This window comes from Micropterus salmoides, unplaced genomic scaffold (genome assembly GCF_014851395.1).
Source record: "Micropterus salmoides isolate LMB-PRFRI ecotype aquatic unplaced genomic scaffold, ASM1485139v1 Ms_hic_scaffold_19, whole genome shotgun sequence".
Classification (NCBI taxonomy): Eukaryota; Metazoa; Chordata; class Actinopteri; order Centrarchiformes; family Centrarchidae; genus Micropterus; species Micropterus salmoides.
Genome location: NW_024041039.1, coordinates 14,954,245 through 14,977,042, shown reverse-complemented (window position 1 = coordinate 14,977,042; position 22,798 = coordinate 14,954,245). Strand labels below are relative to the sequence as shown.

Here is a 22,798-nt window from a genome sequence, read left to right as displayed (position 1 = left end):
TGTAACAAAGTATAGTATTCTAAAATAGTTAAACACTGCTGTTTAGGATTACAAATCACACAGTAACACTATTTAGAAAGTGCCAGGGCTGTGGAGTCCTCTACATTACACAAGATCATCAGCACGTTCCTTCATCTTGCCAATCCAGGGTGAAAACCACATTCCAGTGACTACCTGAAAGCACAGGAGCTCTATTTGTCACTTAATTATCAAATATAATTATTTGGTTTCACATTGATGTGTATGGGTCTACTAATCAGGTATGGACTAGTGATCTCCCACTTCATACACAGTGTTTGTGTATGACAGAGGTTGTGTACTTGCCAAGACCAGCCTATGAATTAGGCGGACTTCATGTATCTTTAGCGTGCTGAAATAATGTAAAAATTATTAACCTGTGCAGTCCATATCCTACAAGATGCCTTTTGTTACTCAAGACTTGTTCATCTTGTTATCTGTCTTGGGACCGATTGATCAATCTTATAGTAATCAATAGAGCCTTTTCATTGTCCTGTCCTTGGGAGGACCTTTCTTCATATCCCCCGAAGATTAACATTCCTGATCAATGGAACACACACAAACCAGCCACCTCCGGTTTCTCACATACTGCTTAGTGCGAAAATAAACCACAACCAGTCTGTTTTGATTTTAACAGCTGTTGGCTGAGAGGGGAGCCCTGATCGCGGCTCTCATTTAATTTGTCCGCTTACTGCTCACTCACTCATGTCTTTGTAAAAGTAGGCCCTACGCTGAGTGCGCTAATGCTCAAACAGCTGCATTATGACCTTCTGGCTGCAGTTTGTTGACACTGTGTTGGTAGAGAGACTCTTAATATTAGTGCAGCACGTCCAATAAATTGATCAAACAACTGACGAGATCTGTTGATGTGTTTGGACAAGTTTAATTAGACTGAAATCATGTCTCTGTATCATTAACTCAAGAGACGTGTGCCACACACTTACAACATATATACAAACTTGCTTTCACACACAGAAAAATATTACACACACATATCCCCACAAAAATATTTTAAATCAGTCCTCCAGTTCTAGAAAACAGCATTTGGGAGTGCAGCAGGCGACAGGAGCCTCTACATCAAAGCAGGAAGACAGATACAGTTGCCTTAACAACCAGTGCAACATATCTACTGGATCCTGCTTCTCTGCCCGTCAGCCAGCGTCTACACATAGCTACAGTATGTAATTGCTATAATTATTGTTGAACTTCAGTGGAGTCTCAGACAAAACAAGCCTGGTACAGCTGAGACACAATCTTCAAAAATGAAGTTGTTAATCTTGAAAGATTTCACATAGGCTCCTACGGGTCTGATGAGTCTGATTATATAATTCACTGGAGCTACATTACTGGGAAAGGTTGCAGAAACACTGGTATCAAGGCAAGGACACAGTTTATTACTTATTGTCCACATCTATGTTGGGATTAATTCACCTGTTTAACATGTTTAAGATGCGACCCTTCATTTAAGCTTGAGCAGAAATTATTATTTCTGAAACTTTTATTTCAGTTTGTTTATAACTGTACATCAAAATTAAAATGATGTTCCTTGGTTGGATTTAACAGCTTAATACCTGAATTGCCCTGCTAGCATATCCATTGTCCTCCAGAGGGTCTGGAACTTAACATTGTCATCATTTCAACCACTGACCACAGGAAAACACAAATAGTAAGGTTTTTGCATAATAGCTTGTCATTTGCACCTCCACCAATTAGACAGGGCATGTTACATTAGTCATCCAAATGGTCGGCAATATCAGTGTGCTATCTTACAGCCAGAATGATAAAACATCCCTTGAAGCCAAAACTGATAAGTGATTTTGGTGGATAAGACTATGAAGATAGGCAGAGGGAATGAGAAACCCCGTTTTTCATGTGACTTGGAGATAGCTAAATTGTTCATGGCGTTGACTTTATGTTTCTCTTTTATTCCCCCCCCCTTAATCTTTGAATATAAGCGATGGAAAAAGTCACAGACTTCTTGCATCAAAAAGAATCTGGCATTTATTCTGAGCTTTGAAAATGGTTTTAGTTCTTATCTCAACGGTGCGCATGGTAATTTGCACCTTGCCTAGCGCTCATTCTTCTGAGTTGGGTCACATACGGCTTCTGTGTGCGTGTGTGTTGCTATGTGTGCGAAATAGAAATGCAGAGTTAGAGGCAGAGAGAGAGAGAGAGAGACACGTGGAGATACACAGGCATAGCATACCTAAATTTGTGTGTGTGTGTGTGTGTGTGTGTGTGTGTGAGCCTGTGCAAGCTTGTGTCTTCTGACAGCCCGAGAGTAAACAGGAACGATATTAATCCCCCCTTTTGCTCCCCCTGCCCTTGTGTTTTCGTCATTTTTAATAACACGGCTTCTATTCAACAATTAATCCAGTTAACAAGGATCCAGATAATTAATGAACATGCGTTTTGCCCCTTTTGAAGAGAGGCTGTTAGCTCACTCACAATGAGCTTGGAGAGCGCCCTGGGTTTTCAACTAAAAAAAGTATGCTGACGGAGACAATGGGGCCCCCAGTAGGGGCCCTGCAGCTGGTTGTAGCCTGCCTCTGGGGCCACAGCCGCAGGAAAGTGAGCGGGAGCTGGTAACTCTGTCGAGGCAAGGCGGTGTGCGATAACGGCTATGGCTCTTGAGAAGGCGAACAGAGGCCCACGGGCTCTGATAACACGCATACATACAAATAAGAACATCTTTCCCTTTTTCTTTTGACTTACTAGTTTGGGGACTGTGGGGAGAAAAGTGCTGGCAGAATCTGGGTCATTTACATTTTGAGGAAGGTGTACGCACAGCGCAACAGAAATAAATGTCCTTCTAGCAACAACAGCATATACAGAGAAATGCATAATGTGCCTATTATTCATTTTAACTAGTATCATAAGCATGACATGAGAAATGCTCTGTTCGTGCATGTGTTTTCATGCACTGTTGCACTCATACTTGTTTGTGTGTGCATTTGTTATTGTCAGTGACTGAACATTATTTATTTGTTTTGAAATCACCTGAAATAAGAATTGGAGACAATAAGGATGATGAGAAAAGGATGCGTAAGTGATGGTGGGACATGCTGAGATAACATGAAATCAACCACTTTCTCCTGTAGTTTCACTTTAGTGGTGTTTTAGATTACAGCTGTAAAAATCTATACATTTAAGGGCCCTTTATACATACTTTGTGAGCACTCATTTTAAATGTCAATATAGTGATCACACATTGCAGTTGCCATTAAATGCATCTATGTTTACCTCTGACGGCTGCGCAATCATAAAATTCAACGATTGAGTCCCAGTGCAGCAGCACAGGAATTACTGTTGGCTAACAGGTAACATTTACGAGCTGAGATCAAATCACTGTTTTATGCTTGTTCATTTGGCTGAGAAATGCATTAATGAGAACAAAACAGAGAAATGCGTTAATGAGAACAATTAAATTGTGCATTCAGCTGCACGTAAAACACATTACAAGTGATCATGGAGAGCAGGAACTGAGGCAATGTCTGCCCCACCCCTCACCAAATGTTGGTTGTAATGCGTCAGTGTGTTGTTTGTCAACCAACAGAGAACAAAGATTTAGCTGTTTACCTATTACTCAAGAGCTTTAATATGGATGGAGAGCTACCTGATAATGATTCAGATTTAGCCGGCCAAGTGTGGATCTAGTCTCAGTTTGATGTGGGTACAACCGGTTCTTAAGGTCCAGCAACATCCACGTTGCCCTGGGTTCCATTACAGCTGTGAGCAAGGGGCCAGTCTGGCGTAGGGGGGCAGGGAGACCTCTATCCAACATGTTATATTTCACACTTACCTGCTGACTGAGATGATGGTGAAACTGTGTGCATACCACACAGGCAGCAAGTTCAACAAAAGTGAGCAGGATGTAGCTGACAGGCTTGTTCTATTCTTTTTACCCACAAATTAGACCACGCATGAGGAAGAGTGTATACTATTCACACACGACAGGTTATACTTTAAGAAAGAAGTCACAGCTGAAGGAGTGCCACAATGTGGAGCAGCATGAGGAAAAAGTCTATCACAATTCAATTTGAAACTGTAACATTCTTCCATTTCCAATAACCCGTTCTACTATTGCCACCGTAGCTATCCACCAATCTGTGTTTTGTTAAAGGTCACCTTGGGTATTGTAGTCTAGATGCTCCAGCGGTTTGGCAATCTGGTGATGGAAATGCCTGTTGGTCTGCCTGTTGTCGCCCAGACAGTGGGGGGAGAGGGGGACAGCTGGAGCCACTTGTCATAGAAGGCTCTGATGGGAAAACATCCCCTCCAAACTCCCACCTCGAACCTGCTAGTCATCAATCAACAAGAGGAAATGATACGCAAAATCACACTTTCCCATTTTACAGAAAGGGGGCACTTAGACAGGCTAAGGATAAACAAGTTTCACCAACTCCTCCTTCCTCATTCCTTCCCTTGTGGAGAACACACTAGTGTCGATATGGCTTAAAGAAGTCCAGCCGATGCAACATCTGTCCCCGCCAATTGCTAACAGTGTGGATCCATTCCTGCCCCTACCGAAGACGCCTGTATTTGTTTACTTGTTCCTTCGTCTGTTTGTGCTTGCCAGCCAGCCCACAGAAGGGAAAGAAATGACTGTTTGGGAGCGATAAGACCTGTAGGAGAGGAAGAGGAGGAAGAAGAACAGAGAAAGTGGGAGAAGGAGAGCCGACGGAGAGAGAAGCAGAGAATCCTCATTGATCACGTCTGTTCAGAGATGGATTGATCTGTGGTGCGGTCTTCTCTGGGATCTGAACGGAATCGCGTTGACAATAACACACACACACATGCACAGATAAGAGAGTCGCTCACAAACCTAAACAGTAAATCAGGATGTGAGATTTTAGCTGGCTTGATTAAAATTTAAGGGGAGCTTAGCAGAGGACTGCACAAGGTAAATCAGAATATGAGCCCCTCTTTCAAAGTGTTTACATTATTCCTCTACTCTTGAATTAAGCCTGTGAATCAGACACCTGGCATATGGAGAGGCAGATAGATAAATCTCCATTGTGCTGTCCTGTCTCGCACATGCTCAGTAGCCCCCTGGATGAGCGTGGACAGACGCGAACAAGACAGATCATTCCCAGGGGGGCATTTATTTCTGTTGCACGACACAATCCCCTCATTGCCGGTCCTAACAATCTGCCTTCTGAGACTGTAACATCGGAATAAGAGAGACAGCTCAGCAGAAGAAGGGACAAGAGGAAAACAGGGAAGGAAGTGATAAAGGGGAAGACAGATTAAGACTTCCTGAGCACTAAATAAATCCTCCACTGTAGACAGGTTTACGTTGCAACCCAACTTTGATCATATTCAGTGTGACCCGCATGGATAAATTATTTGATTTTCAACAGCCAAAGCAGGACACCCTCTTTCCGCTTGATTGTTCAGATAAGGAAGCGTGGTGATGTCATTAAGTGCCAGTTGTCGCCTCAACTCCCTTCTGTTTTTCGCTTGTGAGGGAGAAGCAGATACCCAAGTGGTGAGTCTGTAGCTCTCCCCACCTCCTCCTTTTCTTCTTCGGTCTCGTATTCCTCTCCCTGCAGCCGACTGCTCCTAAATCTCGGGTCTGGCCGGAGCTAGACAGCTCTCTCTACCAGGTGACACAACATCCCACTTCCCTCCATTCATCCAACTCGACGAGGCCCACACAGTCTCTCCTTCCCTTCATTTCTCTCTGCACTGGATTCATCTTAGACCGCTCGGGTGCAATGCATCTTCCTGTATTTCTCTTTATTCAACACTTCACTCTCTCTCTCCAACACCTACCACAAACATTTTCACGCTGCCTTTCCTTTTCCATAATTGTCTTTTTCCTTCCTTCCCCAGGCGTGGCCTTCTCCCTCCTTTTCTCAATCTCCTTTTTCCCCTTCGTCAACAGAACACTATCGGCGTGTTTGTGTAGCTTTTGTTGCACAGCTCACTGCAATACAAAAGCCTTTTATTGGCCTGCCACCGCTGTGATGTGGTGAGACGGAGATGCACAAGGACAAACTTGAGCTCCATGGAGCCAGCTTTCCCAAAGTCACTGTTCATTCTGAGATAACGGCTCAAACCTGAGGGCTGGAGCTGGTGGGGTGCGAGCCAGACACACATGTAAATACTTGTCTGCGTAGTCAACTGATCTGTGAGGCTGTATGAATTCTGTGTATAAGTCGTCCCATGTCGGTGCAATGCTTCTGTTTCCATCAGTGAAATGGCTCGCATGTGTTCCTCAGTGGAAGTTATTGCTGGCTGCAGGGCAGTGGCAGCTGTTGTGAGGGGCTGAGCTAGCTAGGCTAATAATAACCCTGGAGCTGAGTGAGTGCCCACGAGCCCCACATCATCTAGGGTTGAAACCCGGAGTCCGGTTGCAGTGGAGAGTGAGGATTAGGCCAGGTTGCGGATTAGAGAATGCTATGTCATCCTTGTAAGGACACAGGCAGGTGTGAAGGACACACTCAGTGGTTAACGTTGGAGTCGTAACACCCTGAATGCACCACAAGTCTGTGGAAAAAATGCAGGTTGACCTTGTGGTACATAAAGTATTTTTTTCCAAAATCATAAGTAGCATTGAGTGTTCTACTACAAACTAATTGGATTACACACACATAGGAACAGTGAGGCAGAGCAGAGACACGAACAGCAAGTTCTTTATCTTGAATTCTGAGCTGAGGCTTGTTTAGCAAAGCCAGAATGTTTTTTAATCTCCTCAATTCCTATCTGGGCTGAGGAGAAATTAACAAAAAGGCAAACGGACAAGCGCAGAGATGTTACAAAACAGCTGAATAACATGTTAGATCAATACAATCGCCCCCACATGCCGTCAGGCAGATCTTTCACAACAGACAAGGAATCCAAAAAAAAACAACAACAACTCGGAAATCCTCTCAACTGAAAATAATAATGTGCCTTTATCTGCGACAGATACTATCTGCTGTAGGGAAGTAGAGCATGATGTTATAACCTGTACTCTATGACTGGAGGAAATACTCTGAATGGGAAGAAATTTATTCCCCTGTGTATGCTGGGGTACCCGCAGTTACAAAATGATCAAATGCTCATTATGACTAAGGGAAAAGGGTTAGATGATATGATGATCAGGACAATTTCTGCTCTATGCTAAATTTGTTTTTGAGGTCTTTTTTTTCATGTCCGAACACAGGGAGAGATATGGGAGAAATTCAAGCAACGTCATGCTTGGTGTTTCCAGCCTGTAGGTCTGGACCAGTCATGCGTTGATGCCTTTGATAGGGCAAATAACCTTATTGGCTGCCTCCATTCCTATTCATTTCACAGTTCACTCTATTACTTGCATGAGCAATTACAGCTTGGTTTTGTTGTTAGGTATTATTTGCCATTATGTGTGTGTGTGTGGGTGTGTGTGTGTGTGTGTGGGTGGGTGCTTAGGCCTGTGCGTGCAGCTCTTGATTGGAGACCATATTTGCCAAAAATTCCAAACTGTCACCTTTCTTAATGAGCTTCAGTGGGCTGCTGAAGAGGTCGAAACGGACACCATTTAGCATATAATGGCCATTAGCGCCTGTGATGTGACCTAATTGAACCAAAGCAATCAAATAGCCTGGTCCTTTAAGTGTGAAGAAGTGATGTGAACTCTGGGCAATTTCTGTACATTATGGCTTGTATGACATTGTTTGCCATCTTGAAGCAAAAGGCTAGGATGAACAGATGGAAAGCTGTAAGTAAAATTTCTGAGAAAACCTGTTCTCAAAACTATAATTAAAGCGCTCCATGAAAAAAAAAAGCTTGAAAAATACATTTACTGGTTTTCACAGCTCTCCTTTCTTTGCTGGCTAGCTGCTAGCCTGTGGCTCAGTAAAATTGGACAGGTGAAGCGGGACAGTGGGGCGTCACTGATACAGTTCGACAGAACCGCAGGCTGTTCCGAGTTCGATCACCTCATCAAGCGAGAGCAGAGGTGAAAGTGCCGCCCCTCCCCTTAAAAGTAGTTCATGTGCCTGTACTACTATTGCTATATTTGTTTTATTTTGCGGTTGCACTTATTGAGATGAAATGCGTTTCGTGTTGAAAGGGGACCACGCTGAACTCCTTTTACTCCGTCTTTCACTGCACAGATCAAGCAGCAGGCAAAGTGCAGCACGGCCAGATTCAGCAGTGTGGAACACCTATTCAGTAACATTCTTTTCAAGATGTGCTGAGGTTGAAATATGACCATTATGAACCTGTCTTCTGGTTGAGAATAGATTCCTCCGCAGGCCTGTAAAGTTGCTTTTGCTGGAGACATGACTTACAATAAGAGACGGTGCAAGTGTCTTTGTGAGTGTCAGAAATCAATTATGCCATGTTTCCCCCGCGGGTCGCAGGGTTGTATATGTATATGCCCAAGTGTGTGTCTATGTGTGTGTGTGTGTGTGTGTGTTTTCTATTGTGTCTGGGAAGAAGTTTCCACTGTTACTTCAATGCAGTAGAGAGGATAGTGGGAGAGAGCGCCTACAATCTGCACAGAGTGAGAACACAAAGTTGGTTAAAGATTCCTACTGAGTCACTGGCTGGTCTGGATAAACCAAAAAAAGCATGCATGCTACCATGCAGTAACAGTCACAAACAGTCATACACATGCACACCAAGATGCAAAATCACTGTGGGGGTTTTGAGTTCAAAGGATGTTAACCAAACGTGTGTGTTTGAGTGTGTGTGTGTGTGTGGAGGAATGCTGTCGGCCATCATTCCTATGCGCCTTTCCGTGCATGTTTAGACAGGCTCTGTCTCCAGCTGGGATTGTGACAGAATGGGTACAGTGGTATAATAAAATACAAAACAGCACAGCAGTGGAGGACAAATCACAGTGCAGATGTGCAAGAGGACTTTATGGACTGACACAGGAAGGACAGGTCTGGATCACTGAAGTCTCACTGAACTCCCTTTTTGTACCTCTCAAGCTGCATTAGCACCTTTTTAATTAAAAGTGTCACGGTGTAGATAACAGCGTTCACAGAAGTTCGTGTTTCAGCACAGGAAGTACTTAATAGTTTATATTAAAGTGAGACTCACACCCTGCGGGCTTGAAAGGTGGCTGTAAAATTCAGAAAATGTTGCAGGAGTAGTTTGAGAAGTTTCTATGGACCTGTTGACATTTTTTTCTGCCTTAAAATCTTCCGAGCTGACATACATTTAAGCTGACCACAGCTGCTGTTGTCTGTGAAGGAGCAAAGAGCGAGCAAACTTTTAACAGTCAACGTTCAAGCATCCCAGTGAGTGTTTGATAGTCAAAAGATAGATTTTGGGTGAAGTTTCACAATAAAAATCATTTTTGACATCTGATGTATATCTCTGTTTGAAATAAAAGTCACCATGCATCAAGTATTCTTTATCAGCTAGCTAAATAAATCACTGAAGTAGTAAAAAAATACATGGAAAATATATTAAACATACTGGTATATTTTAATAAGGCAAATTAGTTCTGTCAAGCTTCTATTGCTTTTAACAAGTTAAAGTGATACATAAACGGATACGGTCACATGACTTGTTGTTACAAATTTAATGGCCGTTTTAAGGATATGCTAGGGAGCAGAGGGGCTAGAGAGGTAGGAGGAAAAGGTTTGAGCTCGGCAAATTGGAGCACAACAGTACAGAAGAAGGAGAGTCCCCCCCCCCCTCAGCTGATCATACAGGACTCGTAAGTGGGCACCATGTATTTGATGTTTATGAAGGCGTCCTCTCCTCCGTAGCGCTCAAACACCTCCAGAGTCTCCTGGATCAGGTCACCGATGTTCTCCCTTTTCTGCTGGCTGTAGTCGATGCCATCTCCGGAGTTGACTAGGGACAAGGAAACAAAGTCAGAAAGAAAGACATAATGAGAAAACAAAACAAATACAACTTTCTATCGAATGTTTCGGTTCAGTCTGGGTCGTCGCAGACTGCAAGGCTGATGTTAGGGCTCACAAAGCACCACCTGTGGCCGCGCCACATTGCTTTGCTGCAGGCCGAGTCGGCAAATGCCATCCTTCCATCCGACTTCAAACCCAATGAATTATTTTTACTCCTCTTATGACGTGGCCAGTTGGGACTGAACGGGTTTTTAACTGTTCAGCTGAAGGTTTAATGAGGCAGCTTGCAGAGAGGAGAGCAGCGTAAAGGACATCTGAGTTAGTGACTGCTCTGCTGTTGCACAATGCTGCGTTGATGCACACGAAGACATGAGCAGTGGAATCACGCTCCAAAGGTAGGTAGGTGTGTGTGTGTGTGTGTGTGTGTGTGTGTGTGTGTGTGTGTGTGTGTGTGTGTGTGTGTGTGTGTGTGTGTGTGTGTGTGTGTGTGTGTGTCTTTTTTTTTTTATTTGCAGTTTTAGGTGTTTGTGTGGTAAAATAAAAATAGAGCACAGACAGCATAGTACACTTGTGGCCAATCACAATACAGCAAGAAAGCTGCAGAACCCCCTCTCCCCCAGGATGCCAACACAAACACATACACACACAATAGACAGTGCAGTAAAACACACAAAATTTCACAACAGCGCTCTAGCGAGCAGGGGGAACTTGTTATCGAAAAAACATTCCTGAGGTGTCCAGCCTCCACTCCTTCCTTCTTCCTCCTTTCACCAGCAGGCACACTTAAACACACACGCACACACACACGAACCGTGACTTTATCAGCACACAGCAAACTGCCAATCTCATGCCACTGTACTGGGGGCTCAAAACACTTTTCAGAGGGAGGTAAATATAGAGAGAAATGAGGCACGCACGCACACACACTTCCAGCTAAAATATCCCGGAGAAATGCTGCGGATTTATTTCTTGAGGCTACAAAATGAAACAAAGAAACATAGCGGTCATTCGATTCAAAGCGTCTGTTGTATGAGTTACGAAGGGGAAGGGAAGAGAAAAGAAGACTGCACCATGAAGTGTACCTGTGGTGTGAAAAATTAACAGCAGCACTTTAAGGGGGACCCTTCAACTCCTTCTTTCACTCCAAATAATACCTGAAGCTAGAAGGACACATTAAACCTCTCTCCCCGACTCCTTCCTAACACCATCCTTTATTCTTTCTCAATCTTTTCTCATCTCTCATCTTCCCTGACAGACTCAACCTTCCCTCTCTCTCCCTCCCTCCTTGCCTTTCCACCCATCCATGGCCTCCTCATTAAAACACAAAGAGTGCCAGTCTCATAAAGCGGGCTGTTAAGCAGTAACACGTCTATGATCTCAGTCTGCTGCACTTGCTTTCTGCTGAGGATTCACTCTCCTGTTTTACATGAAACCGATGGTGGGGGAATTCTCCAGCCGTGTTTTGACCGCTGGTTAGCCTCGACGCAGTGCAACTTTAACAGCTCTGGCTTTATTTAGCTGTTTGATGTTTTCCCTTTAAGAGAAACAACAATAATAACTGCATATGGTCAGGAATGCAGCCCTTAAGAAAGAGCTCTTGTTCTGTGCCTAAACTCAGGCTGCGTTTTTTAACTCTGCTGCCCACAACGCAGGCGTCTCTACCCTACTAGTTAGCAAAATCTTAAATAGCATCTAAAATGCAGCCATCTGAGCAATAAAAGAAAATAAGGCAAAGCAATCAGAGAGGAATGAAACACAGAAGTGTGCTGTGATGTGTGTAGTTTGGGCGGCAGAGTGGTGAAAAGTAAAGAAAAAAGTGACAGAAGTCAGGCAGGTCACTCTTACAGTCTGTTTCAGCTGTGTTTTGTGTTTGTGTGTGTGTGTGTGCATGCGTGTTGGTGTAGGTTAAAAAGCCAGGCCTGTGGAGAGCCACCCCCTGTTAGAGTGAAAATGAGCAGTCAAAGCCAGCCCAGAGGGAGAGCTTGGCCTTCCAACTAGAGAACACGGGAAGCCGGGGAAGAGGTGCGGCTTGGGAACCGTCAAAGCTCAGACCCGTTTACTGGGGCCTGGAGGGGGGGAGCAAGGAGGTCCTGCAAGAGGGGAATTGTTGCTGTTGCTATACTGAGCTTTTCAGCCCTTCCATGTGCATTTCTTTTGCTGAGCTGTTGGGAGGCCAGTAGCATCAAAAGGAGGAGGCCAGAGGAATTTGCAACGATTCTCAATATTTAAAGAGCAGAAAAGGGAGAAATGTGTTTAAGGAGGGAAAGGAAGGGAGGGGAGAGGGGGGTGTGGGTGCTGCCTCTACAAATGTCCTTCAGCAAAATAACTTCTCTTTCTTGCTCTTCTTCTTCTCTCCCCTCCCTGTCTCTTTTCTCTTACTCACTCTTTCTCTCTCTCTGCTTTTGGCAATATCCGCAACCCTGGGCAGACAGAGAGAGAGAGAACAAAATCTTTAAAAACAATCATAATAAAAACTCCCGCCCTGTGAACAGAAGGAAAAGGGCCCTAGCAGGAGCCTGGAGGAAGAGGAAGGGTCGATACAGACGCCAACAGGGGAGGATTCTAGTGCAGCAACATTTGCGACACAGAAGAAGGTGGAGGAAGAAAAGGAAGGTGGCACAGAAGAGGTGCTTTGTTTCAGCCTTTCATGCTAAATCCCTGGGATTGGAGGGGTCTGAAGCACAAAGACCACAGAGGTGAGGAGGATGGGATGAAGTGAAAGATGAGGCATCTATCTACAGTATCTATCTGTCTGTCTGTCTGTCTGTCCATTAAGGCAACAGGGCCTGTGCCTCTCTTGGACCCTGCTGTGATTTTTCCCAAACGACACCAGACCAACACTACAACAGCTACACACAACAACAGCTGCAGCCTTCCTCCTCCTCCTCCTCCCTGCTCTTTCTCCATCCCCATGGCCCTAAACAACCTGTCTTCCCACATCAAGCTGAAGACAAGCAGTCATAGATGCAGGCGGCGCTCAGAGTTTCCTCCAAACTAATTTCAAATATACAGACAGAGGATTTTAAGGGGATATTTACTGTTTGGAACCCAAGCATGATGGATGATTATCAGACTGTAACACAGCTGCACTGTAACCCCTGTCTTTAGATTGCTGACCGAGGTTGGCACGCATCATGTGTATGTTCACGGCTATAATCCCCTCCTCTGCCAGGGACCGGGTGACACACACACTGCAGCAGCTTTGGGATGTTTAGCTCAAAATTCCAGAGCTGATTCAACATAATATCAACCCACCAGCTGTTGTTTCTAATCAACTTACCCGTAATTGTGGAACTTCCTTAAGAAAGCAGCTTAGACAGGTTCCCCCCCTCCACATCTCAACACAATAGCTTGTTGATCATAGCAGCCAGATGCAGAAGAGAATCAATACATGTGAGACCTGGGCTTTTTTTCCAAGAGGTTTGGCCTTGCTTAAACAGGGGAAATGGAGGAATGCAGGTTATGAGTGCGATGGAGCAGCTTGAGTTCCAGGAACACTTTGTGCAGAAGTTGACCGCGGCTGCACAGCTGAGGGTGTCATGTGACTGCATGTGTTTTCATTTCAACAGCCACGCACTGATAATCCTCCGTCCCCCAATCCATTTTTTTTTCAGGGTTCCATATCAGCATACGGTTATACATAATCTTTTGTGTTAAAATACTTTGGTACGATGTGTAAGATTTGGACAGAAGTCATTCAGACTTTTTGTGTGTATGAAAACAACGACTGCAAATCTCTTCTCTAAATGCACTGCCTTACTCAGATGTGCATATGTTTCTGGTTTGTCAAACAAATAGTCAAAGATGGGGAGCTAAATCTGATCTCAAGTAGTGCCGGCATTTTGGATTCCGGTGGTGTGATATGTATTACAGTCTAGTTTGATCTACAGTGAAGAAAATCTAGATCAATTTGGATATATGGATACAATAGAGCTGATAAAGCTGATCCTGATACTATGTGTGAACCAGGCCATAAGGACAGGGGGAGAGAGAGAGAGAGAGAGAGAGAGAGAGAGAGAGAGAGAGAGAGAGAGAGAGAGCATAGTGGTGGTGAGTGTGTGACAGAGGGTGTGTAGGTGTGAGTAGGTGGTAGGGAGTGGATGAGACCACTTGAGGAGGCCTGTGCTTAACAGCAGGGCTCTAATTAAAATGGCCTCACAGTTGGGCGTCAGGCAGGCCTCTCATAAAGAGACTCTCTGGCAGAGAGGTGGGAGAGATAAGGTGTGTGTGTGTGTGTGTGTGTGTGTGTGAGAAAGGGAGAGGGAGAGAGAGTGTCTATGTGTGTATGCCTAACCACAGGTGTCTGTGAAGTAAATGCAGCAAATGAGAGTGAAACAGACTATCCTAGCAGTATGTGTGTACACTCTAAAGCCCTTTTTTAAACAGGTATCCCGCAATACTGCCGTAAAGAAGACTGTAAAGTCATTACACTAGCTTTGATTTTTTGAACCAAACAACGTTGTGGAAGTAAATACAACAGCACCAGCGTCTAGTGTGATCCTTCTAGCTCCCCTACATTACACGGAAGTTGATGTTGTTAATACCTCCGCTTCTGGCTTGTATACTTTATACAGAATGGTGAGGAGGAATAATCGTGCAACATTCCCGCCTTGAACAGGCTGCATAAAAGGGGCGTACTGTCAATATGAAAATAAAGAACATTGTCATAACTTATTAATATATACACTTTGAACAAATATTTCCCCCTTCACTTAATAGCAGAAAGATTTTAAGTTAGTGGAACTTGTTTCAACTGTGCACCATCGCCTCAAAGCTAAGGACAATCCTGAATTTGCCTGGGCTTATTTTGCTGTTAAACTGCATCTACCAAGCCATCAGTGCCACGCAAACAGAAGTTACTTGGTAAGTAACTATTTCTGCTTTGTTTTATTTAAAACAGCTACTAACCATATCACCACATAGTGTAAGAAATCATTTTCACACAGCACTAAACTTGCGTAAAATTACATCTTGTATTAAGTTAATTGCAAAGGTGATAGAACGGCACTTTTAGTTAGCTAGCTAACAGTGTCTTTTAATTTTTCTTTTTTGTTTCTTTTGTTACACAGTGGCAGCAGAATGATGTTAATTAGCATCAAACTAGTATAGCATTAGTTGTAACACTGCAAAGATTAAGAGAATAACTGTAGTGTTTTGTTTTATTTTCAAGTTGATTGAGGTTTGGTCAGCCACAGCTGCATAGGTGAGCAGTTTGACTGTTGCGACTGAGCCTGTAACAAATTTAGGTCGCTAAATATATTTTGGTTTAAAATCGATGCCATGTTAATGTTAAAGGACTAGAATTAAAGTTATTTTTGTGTGAGGTTAAAGTTAGGTAAACTGAGCCGCAAGTTAAGTTGGTTTAAATTATTAAACCTTAAGGAGTCAGAGCAAATCATATTTGTTGTACTAAACTGGGTCATTCTGACTGTAAAAGACTCACAGGATTCACTCACTAATAAGATAAGATGTGCATTGTATTTTTGAGGGTATCGTTTGTATGCATACAGACACATACATGCGGAGATGCACACACATGTAGAGAGAGAATAAGTGTGCTTGTATAATTAAAACATGTGACAAGGACAGAAAGAGTGAGAGAGCAAGTGGAAAAATAGAGACAGGGAGTGATGCATGAGGACATAGTGTAGAGTATGGAAGTAAAACTAACAATTTAGCAAAAGGTAAAAGTAAATAATACATATTTTAAAAAAGTACAAAATCATTAACAGCAAGTTGCTCTCATTCAGAAGAATGTTCACTTTCAGAGTGTTACATTATTGATCCAAAAACTGTTTTTTTAGTAGATGAAGCCTAGAGATGTAGGAAATTACAAGAGAACCCTTTGAAAAGTATTGAGTCTCTCAAAATGGAAATACTCAAGTAAAGTATATAATACTTCAAAATTGTACTCAAGTATAGTACAAGTGCTTTTTCCTTTCCATCCTGGCTTCAAACACTCGTCTTTGCCAAACACTGGTATTTCCCTCTGCCAAAGTCCCCAGCCCCCTTTTCCCCTAATGGATAAGCCAGAGGCTGACTGACAGCACAGCTGTGACTCACACACACACACACACACACACACCTGGAGCTGGGCCCATTCACACTCAGTTGCTTTTCCATCTCAACCTTTGTGTGTAATCAATAACAACATTTCAGCTTAACACAGCTAGCCACAACGAGGGCTGTAGCTTCATACACATCACAACGCACACACACGCAAACGCACACACACACACACACACACGCACACACACACGCACACACACACGTCCACATGAGGTTCAAGCAGAGAGGTAAAACAACAGACTTATGGCCAGCAGTAGTTTATTAAACCCCCAAACCCTAGACTAGCCATCATCTGACTGCTCATGCTTACTGAAGTCTAACCTTTGCTGTAGGTCAGTGATCTCATTTTCCACGTGTTCATCCAGCCCAGCAGTGCTCAGTCTATAGGCTAGCTGCGGCTCAGTGCCATTTCTACCCGTTGAAAGTTGGACATCAGCAAAGCTGTATGCCACGTGGAGGAAAATGTGCCAAGGTCAGATTGCAAAGCAGAAAGTAAGACTGGAGGAATGTATAGACAAGGATGAGACAAAGACGTAACCTGCTGAGGATGCTCCTGAGCTGCACAGGACCTATAGCTGTTAGATTCCTATCGATCTAGCTCCCACTGGCTTACTAGTGTACATCTGTACGTAGGTATACAAGGAATTGAATTCCAATTCCACACTTCCGCCAAAATCGTGCCATGTCTTTGGCTAATCTTTCCTTAGAAATCCCTGGCTGTGGGAGGGATTCAAAGCCCTGCTGAGGCGAGGTGTTAGAATCACTCCTCCACACCTCACAAAAGCCCCTTCTTGCTCATTTCTTTTTCAATTAGCCAACTAAACCTAATCATGACCGAGTGAAATATCAGTTTGCACCATTTAGTCATGGCATTAATGCACAAAGAGGGCTCATCTTAGATGATGGATCAATGCTATTTTCCAAGCTGTTACCATGTCCATTATTGTTTCAATTACCACCACTCAGATAATGGTTATCCCAGTCCCATCTCATCCAGTTGTAGCCTGATACATCTAAGTAAATCAGCTTCGGTATGCTGGTCACAGTTATAAAGGAAACAGTAATCTCATATTATGTTCACAGGTATATCATACTAATGGCAAAAGGTAAAAAAAACAAAAAAACATAGCAGTAAACCGCACGTGAATGCAAGGTACTCTTGAAGTCAAATGAGTCAACTATGGACAAAGGGAAGCCTCTGGGCTTACTTCAGGCATACTTACACTGAACCAAGGATGCAGTTAACCAGGGTTGAGTCCTCTTTCCAGCCACGCCCAGATGCAGTGTGGGTCGAAACTGGTTGGCATTCTCCTTTTGTGATTTTTTACTTTGATATGCCCTAAAAAAAATAAAGGCATTTTAACTACATCCTAGGGATCAGTGCGCCTGAAGTAAGCCCAGGGGCTTCCCTTTTTCTATATCACACTGATGGCTTGATGGGCAGCTATTATTTAATTATTCTGAAATTAGATTACATGTTGTTCAGGGTGCACAAGCGTGTACGTTTGTGTGTTGTTGGAGACAAATGATCTTTGCAGCCTGCCATAGCAGAGGTTTTCATCTGGGCCAGGAAATACAGACAATGTATCACAGTTATGGCCAGACAAAAGGCTGCGCACAAACCGGCACTGCCTGCAGACCCACACCAACAGGGTAACAGCAAAATCTACACTCTGAATCCATCTGTGCTGCACACCAAGGGTTCAGAATCAGAATCAGAAGTAGCTTTATTGCCAAGTAGTGTTCATACCATTTTTCTCCTAAGGGATGTTTGTGATAAGTTAGGAATTTATGGGCTAACAAAAGAAGACTGGTGCCATGCACACACTGGTTCTGTCACAAGTTAAAAGATTTTATTTTATTATGACTAAAAACTGCTGTAATTTTTGCTGAATTTATAATATTTCTCATGTCAGTTTGTCACCCATTTAGGCAAAAAAACAAAACAACTTCTTTAGAAGGTATAAGTATATAATACAGTGAAATCAAGAAAAAACTAATCAAAGCCAGTACAGCCTGCCACAGACCTAGCCTTTCCCACTCTGCCTGTCTGCGTGTCTCCGTGGCTGGGGAAAGAGTGTCAGCGCTGTCAGGTGTGAGTCAATGGCGTCAGATGCGATCTCATTACGCCAGCTTACCTCAAGGTTAGCAGTGGGCTGCTGGCTAGGCACAAAATCGATCCACACCAGGGACAGGCGTTAAAGGCCACACAAGCACTGCACTTTGAAATGCAAAGGCCCATTAATGTGGCTGTAGGCACGTAACATATATATACAAAGCTCTGAAAGCATGCTTTGATGGAGTCAGAAGCTGTGTGAAATGGGTGCCGATTAACATATTAAGGTATTGCAGGGATTTTTAATTTCCCTTTAAAATCCCTAATGCAAGAAGACTTCAGCAAACATTTCACCAGAGGCCATATCTAGTGAGTGGTCAAAAAGCTTTCACTGTTTCCCCTATATTCATTCAGCAGCGGCACTACTAAAATTTCATACGATCATTAATGATTTTCGCTTACACATTGCAATCACGATAAAACTCAACATGCTTATCCTGATTCTTCAAAAGACATCTACTTTAAAGGAACTGTTATAAGATTAGTGTTTAAGGACGAGGGCAGTGCATAAAGTGTGTCTCTGTGTGTGGTTGACACAGTACATATATACACAGTGATGGTGAAATTCAGCAGAAAAAAGAAAAAGCAGATTAAAAAATTAGCAGTCAGTTGTCATTCTGGCAGTAAATGTACAGTGTAGGTTAGAGTGTGTCAGTTAATAAATGCTGAAGTGTGTGAATGAATTTTTTTTTTAACGTTAGCTAAATTTATAGGAAGTAACGTCAATTACTTTGCTGCACAACAACCTACTTGTCCAGTAACATAAAGTACAAACTTAGACTAAATTGGTGCACCACTGTTCATCCTGATAGTTAAATTATATTTAGATTTTCAGATGAGTCTGAAAAACTCAATGGTTAGGAAAAGAAATGATGATGTTGACCATGGAGGAACTGAGGTTATTAAAGCAAATTAGGGATATAAATGAGTCACCTTTTAGGCTAATGAGATTTCTTTTGGATTTTTTGGGGTCGAAATGACTAGTGGGTGCAAAAAGTTCTGAAATCTGTGCAGAAACACCAACTTAAGGACAACTGTTACGCTGAAATCTCGTGAGAGTCGAGTTGTTGCAGAAAGACAGCGGTAGAAACGTGAGTATCCATTTCAGAGCGAGAAATGTTCTTGAGCGAGACTTCCATTTGTGGTTAAAAACATGGGGTGTTATCGGGTGTTACTCATAGGCATCCTTTCCATGATGTTGTCAGACACCTGGTAGAACAGTCTGAGGCTGTTGGTGGCAAAAAGAAGCACTTTTTGTGGACATAATTTTGACGGGCACAACTACCAGTTCTCAGCTGCCGGTTGAACAAACTACTCCAAAACATTTTGTACCTACAAGTCATTTCGAACCCAAAATATGTAAAAATAGGGCGCAGATTTAAAATACTAAAACTACCCTTTTACAGTGTTTTCACTGCCATTATAAGACATAGTTGGGGAGGCCTAAATCTGCTTGGGTGCTGTGCCATGAATGTAAAAGCATTGCACAGAGCATCAAAACTAGGCTTGTGCAGACTACACGACTTTATACGACACTACACAACTTGCCGTCATGTGACGGGAGTCTTGAAGTCGTTGTGGCGTTCACACTACATCACTGATCGGTGACAGGGGGTCACACACTACACGAGCTGACATCGGCTGTGTCACTCGAGGCTGGTCTCCAAACCACGTTTTGTCAAGAAAACACACGTGAAATGTGAAATGACGCAAACCTACACATGAAACAGCTTTTGTTTGTTATTATAAAGATCCATCTATCGTCAACCGCTTATCCTGCATACAGGGTCGTGGGGGGCTGGAGCCAATCCCAGCTGACATTGGGTGAAAGGCGGGGTACACCCTGGACAGGTCGCCAGTCCATCGCAGGGCCACACATAGACAAACAACCAGTCGAGTCAGCCGACTCCGCCAGATATTTGGGATGCTAGATATCTGGCATGCGTCGTTGAGTAGTTTACACATAAAGACTGGCGACCGCTGATCAACTGCTGTTTTACCCCCGATCACAGCCTGACGGTAGCCGAGCTCGTCCAGCGGCAAATCTGGCTGAAAATCGTTTAGTGTCAACTAGGCTTAACCAAGGCAATGTTCAGATTGCGGGCAGATTTTTTATAACAGTGTGAGCAGCTCAAGTCACATGGAATCTGATATTTTCCAGTTCTTATTTGGGCCAGATTTTGATGTGACCTCAGTCTGGACAGTCAGATCGTAATTAATGTGACTCTGACGTCACTCTACAGCGACGGCCGTCACAATTATGTGTCACATGCATTCTAGTTGTCCAGGAAGAAACAGTAGAGCGAGTGTTGTAAGGCTTATAGGTGCTCTACAGCACCAGCAACTGTCCTGAATGCAATGAAAAGGACACAAATTTGTTAACATTTGTCATTACTTCACTTTATGAGCAAGAATTATAACCTGGGGTGGAAACCGGGAGAGAAACGGGAATCTCCTGTGAAAATCAGAAGGGTTAGCAAGTATCAGCTAACCTCTGTGGTCTCCATGTTTACATCTGTACGATAGCGTGCAGTGTATGATGCAGAGATGGGGACTCGAGTTAGAGACTCGGACTCGAGTGCGACTTAAGTCACACACAGTGACTTCAGACTTGACTTGAGACTCATCCTCAAAAGACTTCAGACTCGACTCATACTCGAGGTGCGGGACTCGTGAACAATGTTTATTTTTAGGAAACGTCTGATGAGCTTGCCATTGTTCCCCTCCCTCCGTTACCTATAACCTGCCTACGTAACACGTAACATCTTCTGCGCGCAGCGGCACGTGAGAGAGGACAACAAACACCGGCCGCGGCTGTGCCATTCATCATAAACTTTGGCTTTAAAACTTCATACAACATGGCCCAAACAAAGAAGCGCTGAACGCAATAGATTAGTAACCTGTGGTGAGTAAACATGTTTAGCTCAGCATTGGCCATCTAACGTTAGCTTGCTTCTTGCTTCAGCTACGACCTACGAGAGGTTTACTCCGACTGTCATTCGTTATGAAAAGATGAATGAGCGTTTGTTTACTTGCCAAACTTGTGGTGGTCGATTAACGTAATTATTTACGTCCCGCTGGCTGCCATCACCTTAATTATTGCCGTTGGCTAGAAAGAGGTTACAGGTTTATTGTTGATCATGTAACCTTACAGTTTTATTTAATTAAAACGTTACACTGGTTTGAGAGTCTGCAGGGTGTGTTGACTTACAGTAGTTTAAGCTGTTATTGATTGCATTGCACATTATGGTTGTGCTCTGTAAGTGCTTAAAAACAGGTTACGGCTTTATTGTTGACCATGTAACTTTTTTTTCAGTTTTATTTAGTTAACTACACTGGGTTTGAGAGTCAACAGGGTTTATTGACTTACAGTAGTTTATAAGCTTATTATAAGTCATTAATTGTAGACGTATTGTACATTAGGCTGCATGGTTGTGCTAAAAACAGGTTACAGGTTTATTGTTGATTATGCAATTACACAGTTTTATTTAGTTAACTTTACACTGGGTTTAAGAATCTGGGGAGTGTTTTGACTTACAGTATTTAATAAGCCGTCAATAATTGAATTGTACATTACATGGTTGTGCTCTGTAAGTGAAATACAGGTTACAGTTACAGTATTCCTTAAAGCTATGCAGTTTTATTAGCAACCTAGATTGAACACAGCAGGTGGTACAACATTCATTATAACCATGAGAGATTTGAGACTTGACTTGGACTCTAGCTCAAAGACTTGTGAGCATCTCTGGTATGATGTCATGTTATTTTTTGCACATGCATGTCTCTTTCAGGCCATGGACAGTTCACACTGGAGTCTGATACGGGCCAAATTTAAAAAATAATGTGAACAGTCAATCAAAAAAAATTAGATCTGGACAATTAATCAGATTTGAGCATGAAGGCCTGTAGTGTAGTAGCCTAAATAACATTTCCCAGATGTAATGGTTGTAGTTGGTCCCTATGTGGACTTCTTTAGCAAGTTTAGTCTTCAAACTGTTTGGGTGTTTATTGATTATCTGCTCTAGCTTTTCCAGCTTTTTGTACACAGACATGGTAATAATCATGGTTCAAATGACAGCGGGAGGATTGAGGGTGTCTGACCGCCCTAATTATGACTCGGACCCCTCCGAAAAAAGCAAAACAACAGTTCTTTCTTACCTGTAAATATTGCAATATATTTCCCATATTCATTCCTCAAGAATCTTGAAATACGATTTTAGGCTACATTCAGACTGCAGGCCAATGTGACCAAAATTTTTTTGCACATATGTGACTCAGATCTGATCTTTTTATGACAGTGCAAACAGGAATCTGATCTTTTCCAGTTTGGGAATTGGGCCACTTCCATATGTGGTCCAAATCCGATACAGATCGGATCTTTTTAAATGCGACCTCACTCTGGACACTCAGGTCGGAATTGATGCGACTTTGACATCACTCTAGAGCAGCTGTTGTCACAGTTCTGCTGTAGATGGAGCCGCTGTGAATGAAAAAGCTCCACAAAAGCCATTATTATACATGTGGCTCTCTTCCTCCTCTACCTTGCTATCATTTGCTCACAAATTCCCTTTCTTACACCTGAAATCCACCGGACCACAAGCTCTTTTCTGAGTTTTGTGCATGCTATTTGTCCGAGCGGACACAGTGGGGGGAGAGAGAGAGAGGAAGGTGAGTTGTGGGGCAGTTGTGTTGTACAGCAGCAGAAACCGTAAAGAAAAGACCAGAATCTTGTGAACACTTGTAATAATTCAGGAGAAATGTAACCTGTGAGAGGACAATAAAAAACAGGAGTCTCGCG

At 43.1% G+C, this 22,798-nt stretch overlaps 1 protein-coding gene across 1 annotated transcript in view; it reads right to left on the bottom strand.

The window, feature by feature from the left end:
• Nucleotides 1–9,406: 9,406 nt before the first annotated feature.
• pacrg (PARK2 co-regulated) overlaps nt 9,407–22,798 on the bottom strand; it is a 172,746-nt gene continuing 159,354 nt past the window's right edge. Inside the window, exon 5 of the mRNA XM_038729390.1 lies at nt 9,407–9,804. Within this exon, the coding sequence (XP_038585318.1) occupies nt 9,644–9,804 (161 nt within the window). The 3' untranslated portion in view covers nt 9,407–9,643. The remainder of the gene's footprint in view (nt 9,805–22,798) is intronic.